The sequence below is a fragment of the Sapajus apella genome, unplaced genomic scaffold (genome assembly GCF_009761245.1).
Source record: "Sapajus apella isolate SASKATOON/1434 unplaced genomic scaffold, GSC_monkey_1.0 scaffold36, whole genome shotgun sequence".
In the NCBI taxonomy this organism is placed as follows: domain Eukaryota; kingdom Metazoa; phylum Chordata; class Mammalia; order Primates; family Cebidae; genus Sapajus; species Sapajus apella.
In genome coordinates this window covers 15901410-15925472 of record NW_022436976.1, presented here as the reverse complement: position 1 = coordinate 15925472, position 24063 = coordinate 15901410, and the positions used below count along the sequence as shown (strand labels likewise).

General features: G+C 34.9%; 1 protein-coding gene across 4 annotated transcripts in view; it reads right to left on the bottom strand.

The window, feature by feature from the left end:
• LRRC40 (leucine rich repeat containing 40) overlaps nucleotides 1-24063 on the bottom strand; it is a 70619-nt gene that overhangs the window by 9388 nt on the left and 37168 nt on the right. For 3 of the 4 annotated variants that reach the window (XM_032296598.1, XM_032296599.1, XM_032296600.1), the window contains 2 exons: nucleotides 11407-11515; nucleotides 1443-1550 (listed from right to left, as the gene is read on the bottom strand). In XM_032296598.1, coding sequence (XP_032152489.1) covers nucleotides 1443-1550; nucleotides 11407-11515 — 217 coding nt within the window. The remainder of the gene's footprint in view (nucleotides 1-1442; nucleotides 1551-11406; nucleotides 11516-24063) is intronic. The other variant, XM_032296601.1, reaches the window with a different exon arrangement.

The following is a 24063-nucleotide window of genomic DNA, read 5'->3' as shown; positions in this document are numbered from 1 at the left end:
GAAAAGCATGACTTTTTTTTTAATGTAATATATCCATGTAATAAAGCATGTCTTGATTATTTTCTTGACATTCTAAGTTGCTCAAAGTGTTATATAATAGCTGTGTCAACAGAATGACATTCTTTTGCAAAAGAAGACCCAGATAGTGGGATTAAGTGAGGAGGTAAATAATAAGGTAATGTCTCTTAAGTCGCTCTATCTTTATTCCCAATTAACTTATTTGATCCAGGATCCCCCAAAGCAAGCCTGTCTTATCTGAGAGCAAATCTAAATGATCAATTCTATCAAATATTCTCTCAGTCCTTTAAAACAAGAGAGAACCAGAAGATGGACTACACTCTTTTTGCCATGGACTCTCTTAAGTTGTCATCTTTTAAGATCTACATTCCCTAAATTATGCTTTGTAAAATATAAAACAAATTACAGTTTGTCTCACTTTTAAAAAGTTTTAAACATCTAAAAAAAATTGATAGATGAAAATCATTCAATTTTCTCAATTCATCACATCACTCTCCATGAAATCATCACCTTTGTTTTTTAAGTATTTACTAGATCCTAGTGCATAAAAGCATTAGGCTCTAGTTAAATGCTTTGTGTGGATTATGTCATTTAGTTTAATCCCTATAAATAGGTGCTATTATTACCCCTATTTCACAGGTGAGAAAACTAAGAACAGCTAGTTAACCTGTCCAAAAATAAGTAGGTCTGGGATATGGTACAAGTAATTGACTCTATTGCTCAGGTTCCTTATCATTACCGTATCCTGTCTCACACTGGGTTGTTTTAACTGCTAGGTTATCTGTCAACTTTCTTTGGGTATATAGTTTACTGCTAGATAACAAATGTTTTTTAAAGTTCAATAATATACTAAATTAATTTTCTTTCATAATCTAAAGATTTTGCTGTAATTAACAAAAATATATTACACAGTACAAAGCATAAAGCAAATGATTTCTAATCACTACAGGTAAAGAATCTTTTCTAGGAGAAAAATATTAACGGCTTCAGTCAATTTTGCTTTTCTTATCAATAGAAAAATAGGGGCTTGGCAATTAATTAACATAAAGCCCCAAATGAAAATTCCTATTAATCCACATGGACCTGATATATTAGACAGTCTCTTAACACTTTTCTCTAATATTTCATTACATGGGAAAACAATTTAATGTTTTTAATAATTCTACTACCCATTCTCCAAGTTTAAATACAAAAGAAAAAGAAGCAAAAATTTTTAACTCTATACCTCTCAGAACAAATGATAAAATTGTCTCAGTAAATACTTAATGACATTTTGGTAAATCCCTCTAATATTAATAATGTAAAAATTTTTACATATACTTTTAAATTTAAAAACCAAGAAAAATAATTTTTATTGCAACTAAGATAGGAAAACAATAGAATGAGTCACAACCTATAGAAATGGCATCATGAATAGTTCTTACCTTTTTGGAATTTCACATAGTTGATTCTTACTGAAGTTAACAGAAGTGGTGATGTTGCTTTTTACTGCATCAAACACTTCATCAGGAATCAAAGTTGCTTGTTTATCACTAAATGAAAAATGATTTTGAAAAATAAATCATTCTTAGCAGTCCAAATATATATGATTATTACTCTTCATTTTTAAAAGCATTTAAAGATTTTATAAAATTTTTCAAGGCCATTGATTAAAAATTTTTGTAACAAATGCCACATAATCTACCAAGCCATAAAAGGTTCACTGTTCATAATTCAGACAACATATTGTTTTATAACATACACTGCTACATTTTCTGGACATCCATATATTCAATGTGAATGAAAATCGATATTTATCTTCAGAGTCTAAGATATCTATATATAAATAGATATCTATATCAGTCATATAATAAATGGAGCCCATTCCTCTACCTCTGAGTAGAATTAAATTTATAATTTTAAAAACTAGTTGCTGCCCCTTCTTAAAAATCAATAAAAGGAGTTTTCTTTCACATTTATTTGGGCATACAATTTCTGCAAGACAATAATCATTTTCAGTTCAATATTATACTAAACTAAAATTAGTTTATTTAGTTTAAAATTAGTTTAATTTTAGTTTAGTAACCTAGACCAATTTCTCTCTCTTTTAATATGTGACAAGGTAGACAGAGCAATGGACTGAGATTAAACTATTCCTATATTTACCATTAATGAACTTTATAACTTACCTTCCCCAAATCTCACTTCTGTGACATTAGAATCTCAAGGGTTATTTATTGCGATTTATGTCACGTTTTCAAATGTAAATGTGAATAAATTTCCTTTTTAAAAATTTTCAGGAAGGTTTTCAATAAAATATACATTTAATTTTAAATAAAAATTTTTAAATAAAAATCTTAAAGCCGCTGTTTTGGCCGGCACAGTGGTTGCTCAGATTCTAGCGCCGGGAATCAACAAGTTGGACGTCCATTCAGAAACCCAACTATAAAGACGGTAATTATAAAGACCACAGATGGATAAATTTATAACGAAGGGAAGAAACCAGCCTAAAAAGGCTGAGAATACCCAAAATCAGAACGCCTCTCCCTCTACAGGGGATCATAGTTCCTCATCAGCAACAGAACAAGACCTGATGGAGAAAGACTGTGTTCCATTAGCAGAAGCTGGCTTTAAAAAGTGGATTATAAGAAACTTCTGGAAATTAAAAGAACTTGTTCTAACCCAATGCAAAGAAACTGAGAACTTTGAAAAAAAGTTTGACGAAACGTTAACAATAACACACAATTTAGAGAGGAATATAAGTGAACTAATGGAGCTGAAAAATACAACACGAGAACTTCGCGAACTATGCACAAGTTTTAACAGCCGAATTGATCAGGCAGAAGAAAAGATATCAGAGGTCGAAGACCAACTTAATGAAATAAAACAAAAAGACAAGATTAGAGAAAAAAGGATAAAAAAGAACGAGCAAAGTCTCCAAGAAATATGGGACTATGTGAAAAGACCTAATCTACGTTTGATAGGTGTACCTGAATGTGACGAAGAGAATCAATCCAAGCTGGAAAATACGCTTCAGGATATTATTCAGGAAAACTTTCCCAACCTAGCAAGGCACGACAATATTCAACTCCAGGAAATACAGAGAACACCACAAAAATATTCCTCAAGAAGACCAACCTCAAGGCACATAATCGCCAGATTCACCAGGGTTGAAATGAAAGAGAAAATACTGAGGGCAGCCAGAGAGAAAGGTCAGGTTACCCATAAAGGGAAGCCCATCAGACTCACAGCAGATCTCGCAACAGAAACCCTACAAGACAGAAGAGAGTGGGGGCCAATATTCAACATCCTTAAAGAAAAGAACTTTCAACCCAGAATTTTACATCCAGCCAAACTAAGCTTCATAAGCGAAGGAAAAATAAAATCTTTTGTGAACAAGCAAGCACTCAGAGATTTCATTACCACCAGGCCTGCTTTACAAGAGCTTCTGAAAGAACCACTACAAATAGAAAGGAAAAACCAGTATCAGCCTTTCTAAAAAATACCAAAAAATAAAGAACATCAACATAATTAAGAAATTGCATCAACTAATGGGCAAAACAGCCAGCTAACATTAAATGACAGTATCAAACACACATATATTGTTATTAATTCTAAATTTAAATCGACTAAATCCCCCAATCCAAAGACACAGGCAGGCAAAAAAAGCCAAGACCCATTGGTATGCTACATCCAGATCCATCTCACATGCAAGGATATACAAAGACTCAAAACAAAGGGATGGAGAAAAATTTGCCAACCAAATGGAGAGCTAAAATAAATAAATAGAAAGCAGGAGTTGCAATTTTTGCTGATAAAATAGATTTCAAAGCAACAAAGATCAAAAGAAGCAAAGAAGGATATTACATAGTGAAAAACGGATCAATATAACAAGAAGAGCTAAAGATCCTAAATATATATGCACCCAATACAGAAATACCCAGATATATAAGACTTATAAAGAGACTTGGACTCCCACACAATAATAGTTGGAGACTTCAACATCAGTATTAGACAGATCAATGAGACAGAAAGTTAACATCGATATTCAGGACTTGAACTCAGATCCGGAACAAGTAGACTTAATTAACATTCATAGAACTCTCCACTTTAAATACACAAAATATACACTCTTATCAGTACTACATCACACGTATTTACAGGTTTAAATGAAATATTGGTTGGCTGCTTGTTAACTATTTTCTTCCCTCATTTTTTTTTTAATGTCTCTATTATTAAACACAATTACAGGCATACCCAGTTTTAGACTGCATTCTAGCCAGGGCAATAAAACAACACCCCTATTCTCTCTCCCTCTCCCTCTTCCTCTTTCTTCCTTTCCTTTATTCTTAAAAAAAAAAAAAAAAAAAAAAAAAAAAAAAAAAATTCACCAGTTCCCCTTTATCCAGACCCCCATGGATGCCTGAATCTTCTGAGAGGACCAAATCCTATATAGTATATACCACATTTTTTCAACCTGATAACAAGGTAACTACTAAGTGACTAAGGAGGGGTAGTATATACAGCATGGATATGCCGGACAATAGGATGATTCATGTTCTGGGCAGGTCGAAGAGGGATGGCATAAAATGTCATGATGCTACTCAGAACGTGCACAATTTAAAACTTATACATTGTTTACATCTGGAATTTTCCATTTAATATTTTTGGACTGTAGCTGATCACAAGTAACCAAAATTGCATAAAGCAAAAATGTGGATAACCGGGAATACTATATAGAACTCTAACATTTGCAGATTTAACCATTTTTTGATGTTATAATTCGCCATTATCCTTACATTCTTCTTTTAAAATTATTAGTGCCTAACACAATGTCATCCACCTAAAAGAATCTTCAAAGGAATCCTGGGCATGGTGGCACATGCCTGTAATCCCAGCTACTCAGGAGGCTGAGGCAGGAGAATTGCCTGAACCCAGGAGACGGAGGTTGTGGTGAGCCGAGATCGCGCCATTGCACTCCAGCCTGGGTAACAAGAGTGAGACTCTGTCTCAAAAAAAAAAAAAAAAAAAAAAAAAGGAATCCCAAATGAATGACTGTATGCACAGAAAAAAATATTATATATAATGTATAATATGGAAGAATTGTATAAGAAAGGCATTGTAATACAAATATGTAAAAAGAACACCTACATTTCAGTTATTATGCCTCCTACTTCTGATTTAGCATCCCATTTTCTTCTGTGTAGATGCAGTATTTCACCCCTTCAATCAGAAATGCTCAAGTCATGGGGAACTGATTCATGGTCGTAAAATTTAAAAGACTCAGGCTATTTAAAAATTTTAGTTTAAAACATTTATGCCTTGAGATTCAGAATTTAAATTTTAAATAGAATACTCCTTTCCAGTTAAAGTCTTTGAGAAAAACAAATTACAATAAATTAAGAATCAAAGCAACCTACAATTATGCTTTTGTGATATCTGTGTCTTTAAGAAGTAGAAATGGTTATTCAAAATAAAATTGGACCAATACTACTTTATAGACTGTCTACATGATTGAAAGCAATAGCATATGTACCTAGTTTCCCTTAGAATAGGGACTCAATAAGTGCTATCTGCAGAGGAAGGAATGGAAGCCAGAAGCCAGGCATAAAAGAAATTCTAAGCTAAAAAAGTCTAAGGCAGGAATGAAGTCCATCTCATAAATCAGTTTATTTATGATACCTAGCACAGAATTTGATACTTAGTAGACTCCAAAAATATCTACTGAATAAATGGGTATATTATTTGGAATATAAAATATGTTAAGTTGATGGCTTAATTACATGGTGGCTCACACCTGTAATCTCAGCACTTTGGGAGGCTGACGCAGGAGGATCACTTGAGCTCAGAAGTTCCAGAACCGCCGGGGTAACATAGAGAGACCCCATCTCTACAAAAAATAAAAAAAAATAGCTGGGCATGATAGCATGTAGCAGTACCAGCTACTTGGGAGGTTGAGGTGGGAGGAGGATCACTTGAGCCAGGAGGTGGAGGTTACAGTGAGCTGAAATAATGCCACTGTACTACAACCTGGACAACAGAGCATTACACTGCCTCAAAAAAATAAAAAATAAAAAAAAAAATGCTAACTTGCCATGCTCTGTAAGAAGAACTACCTGTGTTAGCGTGGTAAAAGGAATTTAGCTTAGAGTAATGATTTCTTTATATATATATATATATATATATATATATATATATATATATATATGAGATATATATATATTTTTTATTGCACTTTAGGTTCTGGGGTACATGTGCAGAACATGAAGGATTGTTGCATAGGTACCTACATGTCAATGTGGTTTGCTGCCTCCATCCCCTGGTCACCTATATCTGCCATTTCTCCCCATGCTATCTCTCCCCAACCTCCTTACCCACTGCTGTACGTCCCCTATTGCCCCCAACAGACCCCATTGTGTGATGCTCCCCTCCCTGTGTCCATGTGTTCTCATTGTTCAACATCCACCTATGAGTGAGAACATACAGTGTTTGATTTTCTGTTCTTGTGTCAGTTTGCTGAGAATGATGGTTTCCAATTAATCCATGTCCCTACAAAGGCCAGAACTCATTGATTTTTATGGCTGCATAACATACCATGGTTTACATGTGCCACATTTTCCTTGTCCAGTCTATGACCAATGGCATTTGGGTTGGTTCCAGATCTTTGCTAAACAGTGCTGCAATGAACATACATGTGCATGTGTCTTTATAATAGAAGGATTTATAATCCTTTGGATATATACCCAGTAATGGGATTGCTGGGTCAAATGGAATTTCTATTTCTAGGTCCTTGAGGAATCGCCACACTGTCTTCCACAATGGTTGAACTAATTTACACTCCCACCAACCATCTAAAAGTGTTCCTATTTCTCCACATCCTCTCCAGCATCTGTTGTCTCCAGATTTTTTAATGATCGCCATTCTAACTGGCATGAGGTGTGATCTCAATATGGTTTTGATTTGCATTTCTCTAATGACCAGTGATGATGAGCATTTTTTCATATGTTTGTTGGCCTCATATATGTCTTCTTTTGAAAAGTGTCTGTTCATATCCTTTGCTCACTTTTGAATGGGTTTGTTTTTTTCTTGTAAATCTGTTTTAGTTATTTGTAAATTCTGGATATTAGCCCTTTGTCAGATGGGTAGATTGCAAAAATTTTTTCCCATTCTGTTGGTTGCCGGTTCACTCTAATGATTGTTTCTTTTGCTGTGCAGAAGCTCTGCAGGTTTATTAGATCCCGTTTGTCGATTTTGGCTTTTGTTGCCAATGCTTTTGGCGTTTTAGTCATGAAGTCCTTGCCGATGCCTATGTCCTGAATTGTTTTGCCTAGGTTTTATTCTAGGGTTTTTGCGGCATTAGGGCTTATGTTTAAGTTTTTAATCCATCTGGAGTTAATTTTAGTGTAAGGTGTCAGGAAGGTGTCCGGTTTCTTTTCTCTGCACATGGCTAGCCAGTTTTCCCAATACCATTTATTAAACAGGGAATCCTTTCCCCATTGCTTGTTTTTGTCAGGTTTGTCAAAGATCAGATGGTTGCAGATATGTGGCATTGCCTCCGAGCCCTCTGTTCTGTTCCATTGATCTATATCTTTGTTTTGGTACAAGTACCATGCTGTTTTGATTACCGTAGCCTTGTAGCATAGTTTGAAGTCAGGTAGCGTGATGCCTCCAGCTTTGTTCTTTTTGCTTAGGGTTGTCTTGGCTATGCGGGCTCTCTTTTGGTTCCAAATGAAGTTTAAGGTGTTTTTTTTTTCCACTTCTGTAAAGAGGGTCATAGGTAGCTTGATGGGGATAGTGTTGAATCTATAAATTACTTTGGGCAGTATGGCCATTTTCACGATACTGATTCTTCTGAACCATGAGCATGGAATGTTTTTCCATCTGTTTGTGTCCTCTCTTATTTCCTTGAGCAGTAGTTTGTAGTTCTCCTTGAAGAGGTCCTTAACATCCTTTGCTAGTTGTATTTCTAGGTATTTTATTCTCTTTGTAGCAACTATGAATGGCAGCTCATTCTGGATTTGACTCTCTGTTGGTCTGTTATTGGTTTATAGGAATGCATGTGATTTCTGCACCTTAATTTTGTATCCTGAGACTGCTGAAATTGCTTATCAGCTTCAGGAGATTTTGGGTTGAGATGATGGGGTCTTCTAAATATACAATCATGTCGTCTGCAAATAGAGACAATTTGACTTCCTCCTTTCTTAATTGAATACCCTTTATTTCTTTTTTATTTTTTTATTTTTTTGCCTGAATGCTGTGGCTGAAACTTCCAATATTATACTGAATAGGAGTGGTGAGAGAGTCCATCCTTGTCATGTGCCAGATTTCAGAGGGAATGCTTCCAGTTTTTGCCCATTCAGTATGATATTGGCTGTTGGTCTGTTGTAAATAGCTTTTATTATTTTGAGATACGTTCCGTCGAATACCTAGTTTATTGAGAGTTTTTAGCATAAAGGGCTGTTAAACTTTGTCAAAGGCCTGCTCTGCATCTACTGAGATAATCATGTGGTTTTTGTGTTTGGTTCTGTTTATGTGGTGGATTACGTTTACAGACTTGCGTATGCTGAACCAGCCTTGCATTCCCTGCATGAAGCCCACTTGATTGTGATGGATAAGCTTTTTGATGTGATGTTGCAATCGGTTTGCCACTATCTGATTGAAGATTTTTGCATCCATGTTCATCATGGATATTGGCCTGAAGTTTTCTTTTTTGTTGAGTCTCTGCCGGGTTTTGTTATCAGGATGATGTTGGTCTTATAAAATGATTTGGAAAGGATTCCCTCTTTTTGGATTGTTTGGAATAGTTTCAGAAGGAGTGGTACCAGCTCCTCTTTGTATGTCTGGTAGAATTTGGTTGTGAAACCATTTGGACCTGGGCTTTTTTTGGTTGGCAGGTTATTTATTGCTGCCTCAACTTCACCCCTTGTTATTGGTCTATTCAGGGTTTCAACTTCTTCCTGGTTTAGGCTTGGGAGGGTGTAAGTGTCAAGAAATTTATCCATTTCTTCCAGGTTTACTGGTTTACGTGAATAGAGTTGTTTGTAGTAATCTCTGATGGTAGTTTGTATTTCTGTGGAATCAGTGGTGATATCCCTTTAATGGTTTTTTTATTGCTTCTATTTGATTCTTCTCTCTTTTTTTATTAATCTGGGTAGTGGTCTATCTATTTTGTTGATCTTTTCAAAAAACCACCTCCTGGATTTATTGATTTTTTGAAGCGTTTTTTGTGTCTCTATCTCCTTCAGTTCTACTCTCATCTTAGTTATTTCTTGTCTTCTGCTGGCTTTTGAGGGTTTTTTTTTTTTTTTTTTTTTTTTTGTTTTCCTCTAGCTCTTTCATTTTTGATGATAGGGTGTCAATTTTACATATTTCCTTGCTTCTCACGTGGGCATTTATTGCTATACATTTTCCTCTAGACACTGTTTTAAATGTGTCCCAGAGATTCTGGTACATTGTGTCTTTGTTCTCGTTGGTTTCAAAGAATATCTTTATTTCTGCCTTCATTTCATTGTTTATCCAGTCAACATTCAAGAGCCAGTTGTTCAGTCTCCATGAAGTTGTGCCGTTCTAAGTGAGTTTCTTAATCCTGAGTTCTAATTTGAGTGCACTGTGGTCTAGAGACTGTTTGTTATGATTTACATTCTTTTGCATTTGCTGAGGAGTGATTTACTTCCAATTATGTGGTCAGTTTTAGAGTATGTGTGATGTGGTGCTGAGAAGAATGTATATTCTGTGGATTTGGGGTAAAGATTTCTGTAGATGTCTATTAGGTCCACTTGGTCCAGATTTGAGTTCAAGTCCTGGATATCCTTAATTTTCTGTCTTGTTGATCTGTCTAATATTGACAGTGGAGTGTTAAAGTCTCCCACTATTATTGTTTGGGAGTCTAAGTCTCTTTGTAGGTCATTAAGAACTTGCTTTATGTATCTGGGTGCTCCTGTATTGGGTGTGTATATGTTTAGGATCGTTAGCTTCTCTGGTTGCATTGATCCTTTTGCTATTATGTAATGTTCTTGTCTCTTTTGATCTCTGTTGGTTTAAAGTCTATTTTATCAGAGACTAGAATTGCAACTTCTGCTTTTTCTTGCTCTCCATTTGCTTGGTAAATCTTCCTCAATCCCTTTATTTTGAGCCTATGTGTGTCTTTGCATGTGAGATGGGTTTTCTGGATACAGCACACTGAAGGGTTTTGACTTTTTATCCAATTTGCCAGTCTGTGTCTTTTGATTGGGGCCTTTAGCCCATTTACATTTAAGGTTAATATTGTTATGTGTGAATGTGATCCTGTCATTTTGCTGCTTAGAGTAGTGATTTCTAAGAGTGGCAGGCAAGAGGTGAGAATAACGTGAATGAAACACAAGTGTGAAATGGAAACTATCCTGACTGCTAAGAAGATAGTTCTTAACTGATACTTTAAAAATACCATACACAAATGTTGGTTGTGTAGATACTTGAATAAATCTAGTGACTTGAGTTTATATTCTTTTGTATTTTCACTACAATACCCATAAATGAACCAATTGCTACAAAAACTTTGACAGTTTTGCTTATTTTTTGGTGGTTGGTGCCTTAGACAGTACTGAAAACGATCCTTGACAACTACCTTCAATCTCTGTATAGGTACCTTCTTTTCCAATTTCATATACTTTCAAAAAAAATATTTAAAATTTTTTGGTTGACCTCAATTTATATACTAACATTGTAATTTTTAAGCTTTGGTATATTTGCTACCAGAGCACATTATTACTATATTATTTGACTTATGTTCAGATAAAATTAGCAGGGTACAACCTCTCAAGCTTTGCTTGCTGATCAAGGTTTTCATTAATTATATAATAGTAATTTCTTATTTACTGGCATAGACATCCACCACCAATAAAAAATTCTCTCTGAATGCTGGTTACTGAGTTAGAGAACTTTATTATCAATATTGTCATTCTTTTTTTAATAATAATACAATTTTCCCATAAAAAATATCACTTAACAAAACCATCTATCTCTCAAGCATAATAAAACACAAACTGCAGAACAAATGGGCACTGAAGGTCATGTATACTTTTAATATCATTCTATTTTTTATTACACTTTTAATATCCTTATATTTCATCATGGTTTTTTTTGCAATTACCATTATTCTAGGTCAAGTACTCTAATGAATTTTTCCTCAACAATTGTCTTTTTTCTGAAGGGTTTCCTTCTGAGAAGTTTCCTATGTGTATGGTAATATTTTTTAAAAAATAAATTAGGCCAGACATGGTAGCTCAAGCCTATAATCCTAGCACTTTGGGAGGCCAAGGCAGGAGGATTGCTTGAGCCCAAGAAATTCAAGACCAGCCTGGGTAACACTGAGACCCTACTTCTACAAAGTAATAACAATAATAATAATAATAATAATAGTGAATTACATACCTATAGTCTAACATTTTTAATGTGATGATGGCGTGTACATTGACTCTGGATTCACTTGGTAGTGTCATGGCAGTCTCAGTAGAAGAGTCTCTTTGGCTAGGTCCATCATCTGGCAAAGAAAAGTTAGATGAAGCTAATATTTATACTACAAAGTCATTGTTAAAATTCTTAATATATGAAAACAGTGTACATGATTTCTAGATATTATTGGTAAGAATGTCTTTAGTTATATGCTTTATTTCCAATGACTCAATTATCAGTCTGGAATTTAATATTTAATTAATGGAAAATAGATAAAAGTTACTGTAGCATGGCTTCAAAACTGTCTAGTAAATCCTACTGAAAGGAAATTTAGCAGTAAGAAAGAACCTTCATAGAATAACTACGATGTATAAGAACAAATAATAAGTAATCCTTCCTCTTATGCAAAATAATATGGTCCATTAGAAGAAATTTGTTGATGAAAGAAAAATATTATTTCCCTCAAATGACTACGAAATAAACATATGCTTGTAGTTTAGGTTTAGGAGACAATAAAATTGATTATCCTTAATCACTTAAAATTTGACAATTTGCATAATTGGGTCTTTGGTACATTTTATATGTTAAGAGTTATTTCTTAGCAAATGCAAGACTTTATTTTTGATAGATATTTTCCGAACATGCATGTATACTCACACATTCACAAACCATCAACCACCTTACTAATCTCCAGATACTGTTTAACACTGTCATCATATGGTATATATATATTAAAAAATACACTTTTTAAAAGAAATGACTTTGTGATATTTTTGCAAAAAAGACTTGAACAATATAGAGAGACGTAAAATACGACTATCACTTTTGAACACTGTGAAAATGATGAAACAGTCCCAAAATTCATACATAATAGCTGAAGGCATGCCTAAAGAAAACAAAAAATTAGTAGTATCACTGATCTTGCTTCAGCCCAGTAGGCATTCAATAAACATTTGTTGAATATTACTAAGTATATTTCTCTTGCATTGGGCCTACCAGTTATTCATTAGTCAATAATGATTAAATTATTATTGTTACCCATGCATGTATCATATGAATACTTTATGCACAGAAGTAGCACAGAATAAATGACAGGATATCAAACAGAAATGAAAGACATTAAGGAAAGTATTATTACTAAGTTAATGCTCTGGTAGTAGTACTACTTCCCTAGCAGTTTGGTTAAGTTACTTTATATAATATATAATACAGTGCCAAAATTAAATAAGCAGAGAGACAATATTAAACTAGCAACAACATCCAGCATTGTTTTAAAAATACCTATGTACACTACCACGATCATGTAATGAGATGGGGTATTCCCAACAATTTCCAAAGAGCTCCTTTTAATAATTAGCATCAAGGGGAATATAAAGAGAGAGTCTACTGTCTCTGTGGAGAAGACTGTTATGAGAGAAGATTTCCTTTCATTATATATCTTTGCATGTTGATTTTTTTTGCCATGTGCATTTACTGTCTTTTTCATTTTTAAAAAACTACATAATTTTATAAAACACCAAAATTTCAAATTGAAAGGACCATATAAGCCAAACACAATAAATAAAAGTAGAACCACATCAAAGTATATTAACATAAAATTTCAAACAATGGCAATGAACAGAAGATCCTGTAAGTTTCCAGACAGAAAAAAAAAAAAAGTTTAATTTTACAAGTGACTGACAAGAACATAGCCAAATAAGACGTCAATCACATAAAGCAAGAATGGAGAAACCTTTTTAAGAAGTTTTCAAATGCATTTATGTGATGAGGTTAGAAGGCATGATGGGTGACTTAGTTGAACAAGTGTCACCTAGAACGAAGTTTTCAGAGCTTCAATTTATCCCTTTGAAGCAAGTAAGTACTGATCACTCTGCCTCTCCAGAAGTTTTACAAGAGGTTAGAAAAGCTGATGAGCCTGACCATCTCTTAGAAATAAAAGTAAAAACCTAGGATCCGTTTGGTTATTTATTTGTTCCTTCATTCTACAACATTATCCAGCACATATAAACTAGTGTAAGTACTATTTAAGAGGTGAAGAAAGAAGAACTCAATGTAGTGGACAAGATAAACAAAATTACAAAATAGTATGGTAAGTACAATAATATATGTATGTTGAATATATTTTTATGGAAGCAGTATGTATTTAGGGTAAATTCCAAGAGAGTAACCACCTCAGAATGGAGTGAGAAATTATACCTTCTTGTCAATAACAGAAGTTGTTAAAAGAATTTGCCATCTTTTAAACTTCTCCATTTCATTTTTCAGATATTTTTAATGTTTGATTGTATAATCCTATATTACTCTTAAAATGAGAGGAACTAAGTGAATCATTATTTTCTGAGGCAACAAGGCTGGGGGTGGAAGAAGAATGAACCTTAGGAAAACTACTAAATATGTTAGCCAGGCCTATACAGTAAAATGCCTAAGAATAGAATGGGTGGCTACAAAAAGAAAAGCAGATAATTCTTGGAAAACATGCAGAGCTAGTTTGTCCCCTGAGAAGACATCTGAGAGGGACAGAGGCATAAAATGACCCAAAGTGTTGTCCCCAAAACAGCAACATCACTTTAACCTAGGAACTTGTTAGAAATGCAAAAGTTTAGGCTCAACCCCAAACCTATGAATCATAAATTCTGAGAGTGGAGCCCAGCAATCTGTTTCACCAACGCCTTCAGGTGATACCAATGGACACTAAAGTTTGAGAACCGTCATCCAAACCTATTTCTCTAGTCAAGCATCCCACCTTTATCACATGAAAGACAATGAACATAAATTGATAATACATAATCAGCAGCAATCCCTGGGTTTAGATGTAATTACAACAAGTGTATTCATTTATCCCCCAAACTGTTACTGTGCTTCTACTCTGTGGCATTGTACTAAGTGCTGGGGACATAAAAATGAGTAAGACAGTGTGTGTGATAAACTATGGCCAGGCCCATTGTACAGAGTCCATCCTAAACCTGCTAACATAGACAATAATTTCCCAAAGACTGTTCCTTAGTACAAGATTGAAAAGAAACTGAAAATATGATTCCAATTCATTAATATATAACTTACTGCCATAAATTATTTTATGCCCAATTTACAGGCAGTTTTCCATGGTTGCTTTAATAAATTACCACAACTTAGCTTAAAACACACAAACGTTATCTTACAGTTTTGTAGTTCAGAAGTCGCAATGGGTCTCACTGGGCTAAAATCAGGGTTTTGGCAGGTCTGCCTGCATTCCTTTTTCTAAAAAAGAATCTGTTTCCTTGCCCTTTCCAACTCGTAGTAGGCACCTCATATTCCTTGCTTCATGGCCTTCTTCCTCCATCTTAAGCCAGCAACAGCAGGTTCTTCTCACATCCTATTATGCTGACCTCCTCTTCTGCTTCTCTCTTCTACTTTTAAGAATCCTCGTGATTATACTGGGCCAACACAATAATAATATCCTTATTTTAAAGTCAATCAATTAGCAATCTTTTTTTTTTTTTTTTTTGGGACGGAGTTTCGCTCTTGTTACCCAGGCTGGAGTGCAATGGCCCGATCTCGGCTCACCGCAACCTCTGCCTCCTGGGTTCAGGCAATTCTCCTGCCTCAGCCTCCTGAGTCGCTAGGATTACAGGCACACGCCACCATGCCCAGCTAATTTTTTTGTATTTTTAGTAGAGACGGGGTTTCACCGTGTTGACCAGGATGGTCTCGATCTCTTGACCTCGTGATCCACCCGCCTCAGCCTCCCAAAGTGCTGGGATTACAGGCTTAAGCCACCGCGCCCGGCCTCAATTAGCAATCTTAATTGCCTTTTGCCATGTAAGGTAACCTAGTCACAGGTTTCAGGGATTAGGGTGCGGCCATCACTGAAGTGTCATTATTATGTCTATCAAAGGGAGCATAGCAAGATGATCTTGGTGACACAGGAAGAAATTAAACTCAGAACACATATCAGAATCAGGTGATAGAGCTTGAATAAAGGCAATTTTTACAATCAAATAAAGTAATTAAGCTTAATGCCACAATGGCATAATTGGAGTTGGGACCTGTCTTAGTCTATTTGTGCTACTATAACGAAATACCACAAACTTCCTCAGGCAATGCAGAGTTAATTTAAAAAAAAAAGAAAAAAAAAAAAAAAAAACACCAAAACTGGGTAATTTATAAACAACAGACATTTATTTCCCACAATTGTGAGGGCTGAGAAGTCTAAGACCAAGACCCAGCATTCGATGCCTGCTTGGGGGCTTTCTTGCTGTGTCCTCATATGGCATAAGGCAGAAGTGCAAGAGAACACTGCCTTCAACCTCAAGCCCTTTTATAAGGGTGCCAATCCTATTCATGAGAGTGGAGGCCTTAAGACTCAATCTCCTTCCAAAGACCACAATTCTGAGTACTGTTGCACTGGGGATTAAGTTTCAACATAATTGTAGAGGGGACATCATCACTGAAACCATAGCAGCATCCACTGGGGAACTTTATCAATCTGGCAGGACCTGACCCTTGGCAGGCATAATATCACCACCACTGGAACACATCTTCTACCAATAAAGTTGCACTCACTTGTCTCCAGCTTGAGATGCTCTTACAAGGGTCTTCCTTTAAAATCTATCCTTTGGGCTTATCACAAACTGTAATTTAAAGTACAAGATTTGCACGTTTGATTGCTAATTTGCAAACCTCAAACCTGGTCTTTAAAAAGGTATTTTATAAGCAATAAAAACAAAATTTTAAATTATACTCCATTGATATTTACCTAGCCTACTGATGAGTGGAGCCCTTAAGACTCAAAGTCCTCCCAAAGGCCACAATTCGCAGTACTGTTGCACTGGGGATTAAGCTGCAACCTAATTGTAGAGGGGACACCATCACTGACTCAATCCCCATTGATATCTATTACCTAGCCTATTGATGTAGGCTAGGTAAATATCAATTTAGAACAGAGAACAAGTAAATCGATATCAGGATTATTTGAAAGTCTGTGATAACCAAATAAGAAGGGTTAATACTATTTAGATGAATCAAGGACATTGTAGGGTGATTCCACACAATGCTACCTCATGAAATTGTGATTCTCAAAAACAAAGCTTTCAAAAAGGTATTATCTGCATTTTACAGACAGAGATGTACAGGTTCAATATAAGAACACACCAATTAAAATGTAAAAATAATAATAATAATGATCATCTGTGGAGAATGGTTTAAGTTCTCTAGATTAGGAAAAGATTAATTTTTCAATAATAGTAACTTCAGAGTTATATTTGTAGGCTACCTGAGACTTGTATATTTACTCTTTATAGCAAAAGATACATAACAGTACATTGCAGAAAGTTTACCTAAATCCTACACGAATTACTGCACTTCTGCTAGAACTGGCAAGAATATAAACTAATCACGACCAAAACTTAATAAGCTTTAAAAGAGAACAAGATTTTTCTTTGACACAATGGAGTTTGAGGAATCTGTGGACCACGTTTCTACATTTGAAGCATCACAGACAAGTGACGTTTAACAAAAATCTAAGTTTATTTTAAACTGGTACATAATTTCATGCCTCTGGATTGTTCAATTTCTTTAAAGTTAATAGTTTCTACTCATTTCAGCACAAAGTTTTTATCTCATTCTACCAGCATCTTTTGAATCAAATGATTGGCACTGTTTTTAATTTTCACCAATGAATTTTTACCTCTAAAACAGAAAAGAGTAGTTAAAAAGCAGAGACAAAATGCTGAAGGAAACAAAAATATGAAGCAATAAAGTGTCCCAACCTTTTCCTCAAGGAGCTCCAGAAAATGTAGAAATAATTAAATGCAATTCCACTCTAACTATTGTTTAACTATTTAGGCCCCATTACCCCCAAGTTCAGATTTAATTGGGCTAAAGTCTGGCCTGGGCATTGTATTTTTTTAAAAGCACCACAAGTGATTCTTATGTGCCTCTAGATAAGTATGTAGACTGCTCTTTCACTGAGCATCTTTTCACTGAGAAAATACTTAAAGATAATAAAGTTATGCTTTGATTAAAAAAAAAGTCTTGGGCCCTTTACATGTATGTATGTGCAAAGTTAAGTATTAATTCAAAATAAATGTTTCAGTTCTATTTGTAATTCCCTTTAGATCATGCACACACATAACTGTTCTTCATATGATTATCACAGTTTTAAGAGTCTTGCCACTATATGCTTTGAATAATTCAACCTATTTTGAAGTCAAAAGGAATTTTCTAAGTATGTATACCTGTAAAAACACCAAGAAAAATGGAAGAGATAACCAAATCCCAGAAACTACAAATGTCAGGAAATACCCAGGGATATTATTTAATTGTGATTGAGTAACCAGGGACAGAAGGAAGACTGATAGGATGTTAATAACATGATCAATTATTGGCAAGAAGCACAGTGACAAACTGAAAGTTTATAAATAATAAATACAGGCTGGTCATGGTGGCTCACACCTGTAAATCCCAACACTTTGGGAGGCTGAGGCAGGATGATCACTTGAGTCTAGGAGTTCAAGACCACAATGGGCAAATAGCAAGACCCTGTTTCTACAAAAAAATAAAAATAGCCAGGTGTAGTGGCACACACACCTATAATCCTAACTGATTGGAAGACTCAGGCACAAGGACTGCTTGAGCCCAGAAGGTTGAGGCTGCAGAGAACTAGTATAGTGCCACTGTACTTCAGCCCAAGAAACAGAGCAAGACCCCACTTCTAAAAATAAAAAAATAATCAAAAATTTAAAAAATTCTTTTTGGGAAATTACTCTCTCAGGCTTTGAATATTTATTATTTAGATATTCCTCTTTATTTTTTAAAGTAGATGAACTGGATATTCTCTACTTCTGAACCTCTTAAACAATAAGGCCATTCTTTACATGCATTTGTCTTTTGCTTGGTTTTCTCTTGGCTTACGATCCTGTTCTAAAAAAATTTTCCTCATCCCCAAAAGAAAGGAGAAAAAAAGGAAAAAAAAGAAGAAAGAAACAGGAAAAGAGACAACACAAAGGGCTGAAAGATAGAAGAGCTATGAAAAACTGAGATGAAGGCAAAGGTATATATGGAGACGCTCCCAGTAAAAGATTCTACTGACATTTGGCCAATGAGCTTTAAATTATTGCTTACTGTGGCAATATGCTAGTTTTACCCAATTTTTGTTCTTTTGCATAGACTCCACACAGAAAATATACCTCCCAGAGGATCAACTTCCATCATGGCAGCAAGAGGAGCTCTGCTAATCTGCTCCTCAGAAAAAGCTGGTTACAAATTGTAAAAAAAAATTAATTTAATTTAATTTAAATTTAAAATAAGGCTGGGCACAGCGGCTCACGCCTGTAATCCCAGCACTTTGGGAGGCTGAGGCACGTGGATAACCTGAGGTCAGGAGTTCAAGACCAGCCTGGCCAACATGGCGAAATCCATCTCTACTAGAAATACAAAAAAATTAGGCGGGCGTGGTGGCATGCCTGTAATCCCAGCTACTCAGGAGGCTAAGGCAGAAGAATTGCTTGAAGCTGGGAGGCAGAGGTTGTAGTGAGCTGCGATTGTACCACTGTACTCCAGACTGGGTGACAGAGCAAGACGCTGTTACAAAAAAAATAAATAAATAAAATAAAGCAAAAACTAGTAATAATTTAAAGCCTCTGGAAATGATTCTATTTTTATTTATTTTGAGAAGGAGTATTGCTTTGCTGCCAGTGAGCTTTCTTTCAGAGATGTGTGTCAGCATTTCTCATCCTGTCACCAGCTGCCTATTGTTAATGCTAAATCCTTAATGAGCAGGATGAGGACTCCCTTCTTTCACTCCAGTGCCATGCATAGAAAGGAGGCTCTACCTTGAGCTTGGCATGATGAGAATACTGTGGCCCTGATTGCTCTTCCCCTGGCTCATAAGTTGCTGGTTCAAATAAAGAGAAGCAAACCAAGAGAACATAAGGCTACTGCTGACTCCTTCTACTGAGTGTTCAGCTCCTAGGGGGAGTGTCACTCTCAGAGAAGCTTGGCATCTTCCATATTCCCAGCTCCACACTCCCAGCTCAAAGATTCTGCTTAGGTGAGAAACAGGTTATAAAACCAGCTCCTAATCGCATCCCAAGAGAACTGACTTCACTCACAACAAGCATGAAAACTCTCAAAAACAATGAAGGTTGTGGTAAAAGGCAGTTAGGATGAATTCCTGGATCTATAGAAGATACAGCCTAGACCGTACACAGCAGACTGCACGCAAGCAAGCTCACGGGAAAGAACCAGGCAATAAGACAACTACAAAATTGAGTGTCTACACTAATATCAGACAAAAAGACTTAAAACATTTTTTTATGTCGAGGGCACATTATAATGGAAATTTAACAACATATTCTTAAACAACAAATGGGTCAAGAAGACATCAAAAGAGAAATCAGAAAATACTTTGAGATAAATGAAAATGACACAACATACCAAAACTTATGAGGTATAGATAAAGCCATGCTTAGAGGGGAACTTATAACTATGCATGCCTATGTCAAGAAAAAAGATCCAAAATCAATAACCTAACTTTCCACCGTAAGATACTGGAAAAAAAGAGCAAATTAAACTCTGGAGTCCTGATAAGTAAGCAACGATGAAAAGGGATCCAAGGTGGGGGGAGAACAACTGTTCCAAGAGACAGCTAATCATAGAAAACTCTAATCACAGACAATTTGCTTGCACAACATCCTGTTCCCAAATACCTGGCTCTGTACACAGCCCCAGCAGCATGACTTCGTTCCACATGGCCCACTCCACACATGACCCTATAAAACTCCCCTCCAGCACCTGCCTATTGGCAGACAGCCCCTTCTCTGCTGTGCTACTTGTTGCACCCCTGCAACATATCTCCATAACTTCTCTAATAAATCTGCCTTTCTTTACTACAACTGTCTTGGTAAATTCTTTTACCACCCACATGCTGGCCCCAATCAATTGTACCTGCAATGTAAACCTAAACCAATTAGAAGGAAACAAATGATTAGAGTGTTTATTAATGAAATAGAGAATAGAAAAACAATAGAGAAGATCAATGAAACTAAAAACTCATTCTTTGGAAAGTCAACAAAATTGACAAATCTTTAGCTAGTGTGGCCTAGAAAAAAAGAGAGAAGACTCACATTACCAGAATCAGAAATGAAAGAGGGGACATTATTACTAACCTTCCAAAAATGTAAAGGATAAACTATGACCAACTATATACCAACAAATTAAGTAACTCAGATAAAACAGACACATTCCTAGAAAGATGCAAACTACCAAAATGACTCAAGAAGAAACAATCTAAGTGAAGAGTAATAAAAAACCAAGCCACAAAAAAAAGTCCAGGCCTAAATGTCTTCACTGCTGAATCCAACCAAACATTCAAAGCATGAATACCAACTCTTCATAAATTCACCCAAAAAACGAAAGAGGAGGGAACATTTCCCAACTCATTTTATGACACCAGTATTAGGCTATTACCAAAACCAGAAAAAAAAAAAAAATCACAAGAAAACAACAGATCAATAACTCTCATGCACAAGGACATAAAAATCCACAACAATATACTAAAAAACAAATCTGGCAACATATACAAAGAATTATACACCATTACCAAGTGGGATTTAGCCATGGATGCAAGTTGATTCACCACCTAAAAATCAACTAATATAATACAGCATATTAACAGAATTTTAAAAATCACATGACCATCTCAACAGATGCAGAAAAAAACGTGACAAAACTCAAGAACTCTTTTAGAATAAACACACTCAAAAACTAGAAACAGAAGGGAACTTCCTTAACATGATAAAGGGCATCTATAAAAAACCCACAGCTAACTTAATGATACTTAATAATGAAAACCTAGATGCTTTCCCCCGAAGATGTCCAATCTCAGACCTCCTATTCATTATTGTCCTGGAGGGTCTAGCCAAAGGAATTAGGCAAGAAAAGAAATAAAAGGCATGCAGATTGGAAAGGAAGAAGTAAAACTATCTCTATTTGCAAATGACACAATCTTGTATATAGAACATCTAAAGGAATACACCAAAAAAGTATTGGAACTAATAATTTCAGCAAGGCTGCAAGATACAAAATCAGCATTCAAAAGTCATTGTATTCCTATACAGTTGCAAAGAACAGCACACAAATGGAATTAAGAAAACAATTATATTCCTAATAGCATCAAAAATAATAAAATGCTTAGGAATAAATTTAAGAGAAATATAAAACTTATATGCTGAAAACTATAAAACATTGTTTAAAGAAATTAAAGATCTAAAATAGGAATACATTCCATGCTCATGAATGCTAGACTTAATATTGTTAGGATGATAATGTTCCCCAAACTGATCTACAGAAATGCAGAATCTTTATCTTTGTAGAAACTAACAAGTTAATTCTAAAATTTATATGGAATTGCAAGAAATCCAGAATAGCCAAAGCAGTCCTGAGAAAGAAGAATAAGTGGGAGCCACCAATCTTCCTGATTTGATTTCAAAACTTATTACAAAGCAAGGGTAATCAAGACAGTGTGAAACTAGCACAGGACAGACATATAGATCAATAGAATAAAACTGATGGTAGAGAAATAAACCAAATACATTTATAGTCAGTTGATTTTTGACAAGAATGCCAAGACCATTCAAAGCAGAAAGAATACTAAGAATACTCTTTTCAAATGGTGCTGAGAAACTGAATAGCCACATACAAAACAATGAAATTGGATCCTTACCTCACACTGCATATAAAAAATAATTCAAAATTGATCAAAGACCTAAATTGAAAAACAAAAGTATAAAATGTTTAGAAGAAAGTATAGGCCATATCTTTATAACCTAGGATTTTGTAAAGCTTTCTTAGATATAAAACCAAAAACATGAACAAAAAAGAAAAAAAATTGAAAAATTGGACTTCTCCAAAATTAAAACTTTAATAGTTCAAAAACAACATCAAGAAAATGAAAAGACAGTCCACAGCAAACTATTAAATATGTGCAAATCACATATCTAACTAGGGATTTGTATCTAAAATATGTAAAGAACTCTTTACAGAACAATGATTAAAAAAAAATTTTAAATGGACAAAGGACCTGAATAGTCATTTCTCTAAAGATGCACAAATGGCCAATAAAGCACAGGAAAAGATGCTCTCTCCACCATTACTAATGAGAAAAATGCAAATTAAAGCCATAATGAGATACTTCAGACCCATCAAGATGGCTAGAATCAGAGTCAAATAATAAATGTTGATGAGGATGTAGGGGAATCAGAACCCTAATACACTACTGCTAAGAATGTAAACTGGTGCAGTTGCTTTGGAAAATAGTTTCGCAGTTCCTCAAATGATTAAACATAGAGTTATGATATATGTTACTCCTAGGTATATACACCCAAGAGAAATGAAAACATGCATTCACACTGAAACCGATACATTAATGTTTATTATAGCATTATCCATAATGGCCAAAAGGTCTTTCCGATCTACTAACTCAGTTACCATTTGCTTACTCACGGTATGGCCTAAAGGTATGCGTCACTTCAAAGCTCCTATGTTGACATCTAACCACAGTGGTAACAATTAAGAGGTAGGGCCTTTATAAAGTAAATAGACACTGAGGGCAGAGCCCTAAAAAGGAACAGGTTCTTGCCAGACACCAAATCTGCTGGTGCTTTAATCATAGTTCTCCAGAACCATGAGCAATAAATTTCTGTTATTTATAAATTAGAGTCTAAGATATTTTGTTATAGTAACCCAAACAGACTAAACAACTCACTTTCCAATGTCCACATGTTTATTATTTTATTTTTTCCCCATTCTCCCTATCTTTATGGATGTATACCTTTAAAACATTTCCATTACCAATTTTCTTTTTGTGGAGTTTTGGGGAATAATAAAATTACATGCATGGATTTATTCTCCCATCTTCGGATAGAAGCTGTCTAGCAGAAATGTTTGTATATAGCTGGAACTTACATAAAATTCATCTTGGCTTTCTGTTCATAAAATTTTGATCAGTCTGACATGACCTCTAATTGATTCATGTCAGAATAATCAGTTTCTTCTGGACAAGAAAGCATATCTGGAGAAGGAAACGCTTTCATTGATAGAAAATAAGAGCCTTAGAAAATTATTTTAATAATTTACTTGAAAGATAAAGTAGAAAACAAATAGCTAAACTATGTAATTATTTTATTTAATATGTTGACTGGCAACGTAGTGCTAAGCTAAGTTATGCATAACCAACAGAGTTGTGAGCTAAATTAACAGCTGCTGCATTTAGCCACTATGTTTTGGAGTGTTTGTCACTTAGCAAAACATTCGTATGACTATTTTTTTTCCAAAATGTTTTAGTTTATTCTATAATGATAGAGACAAAATAAAAACGGGGTCTATCACATGTTTAGTGAATTATTAAAAATTAAGTTTACTGTATTATTTTCACTTTTGGTATATGTTTTTGCTAATTAACATATACTGAAAGGTGTGTTTTGTCTTAATTTTTGTCAGAGTTTAGCGAAGCTGTGCATGAAAAGTAGATAATCAAATACCTGTCAATATGCTTCCCAGTCAACAGAACCCATACTTATAGCATTCTTACAGCCTATATGGATTTAGAATTAGAGTCACACCTGCCAGGATCTATTATTTCCAAATATGTGTACCCAA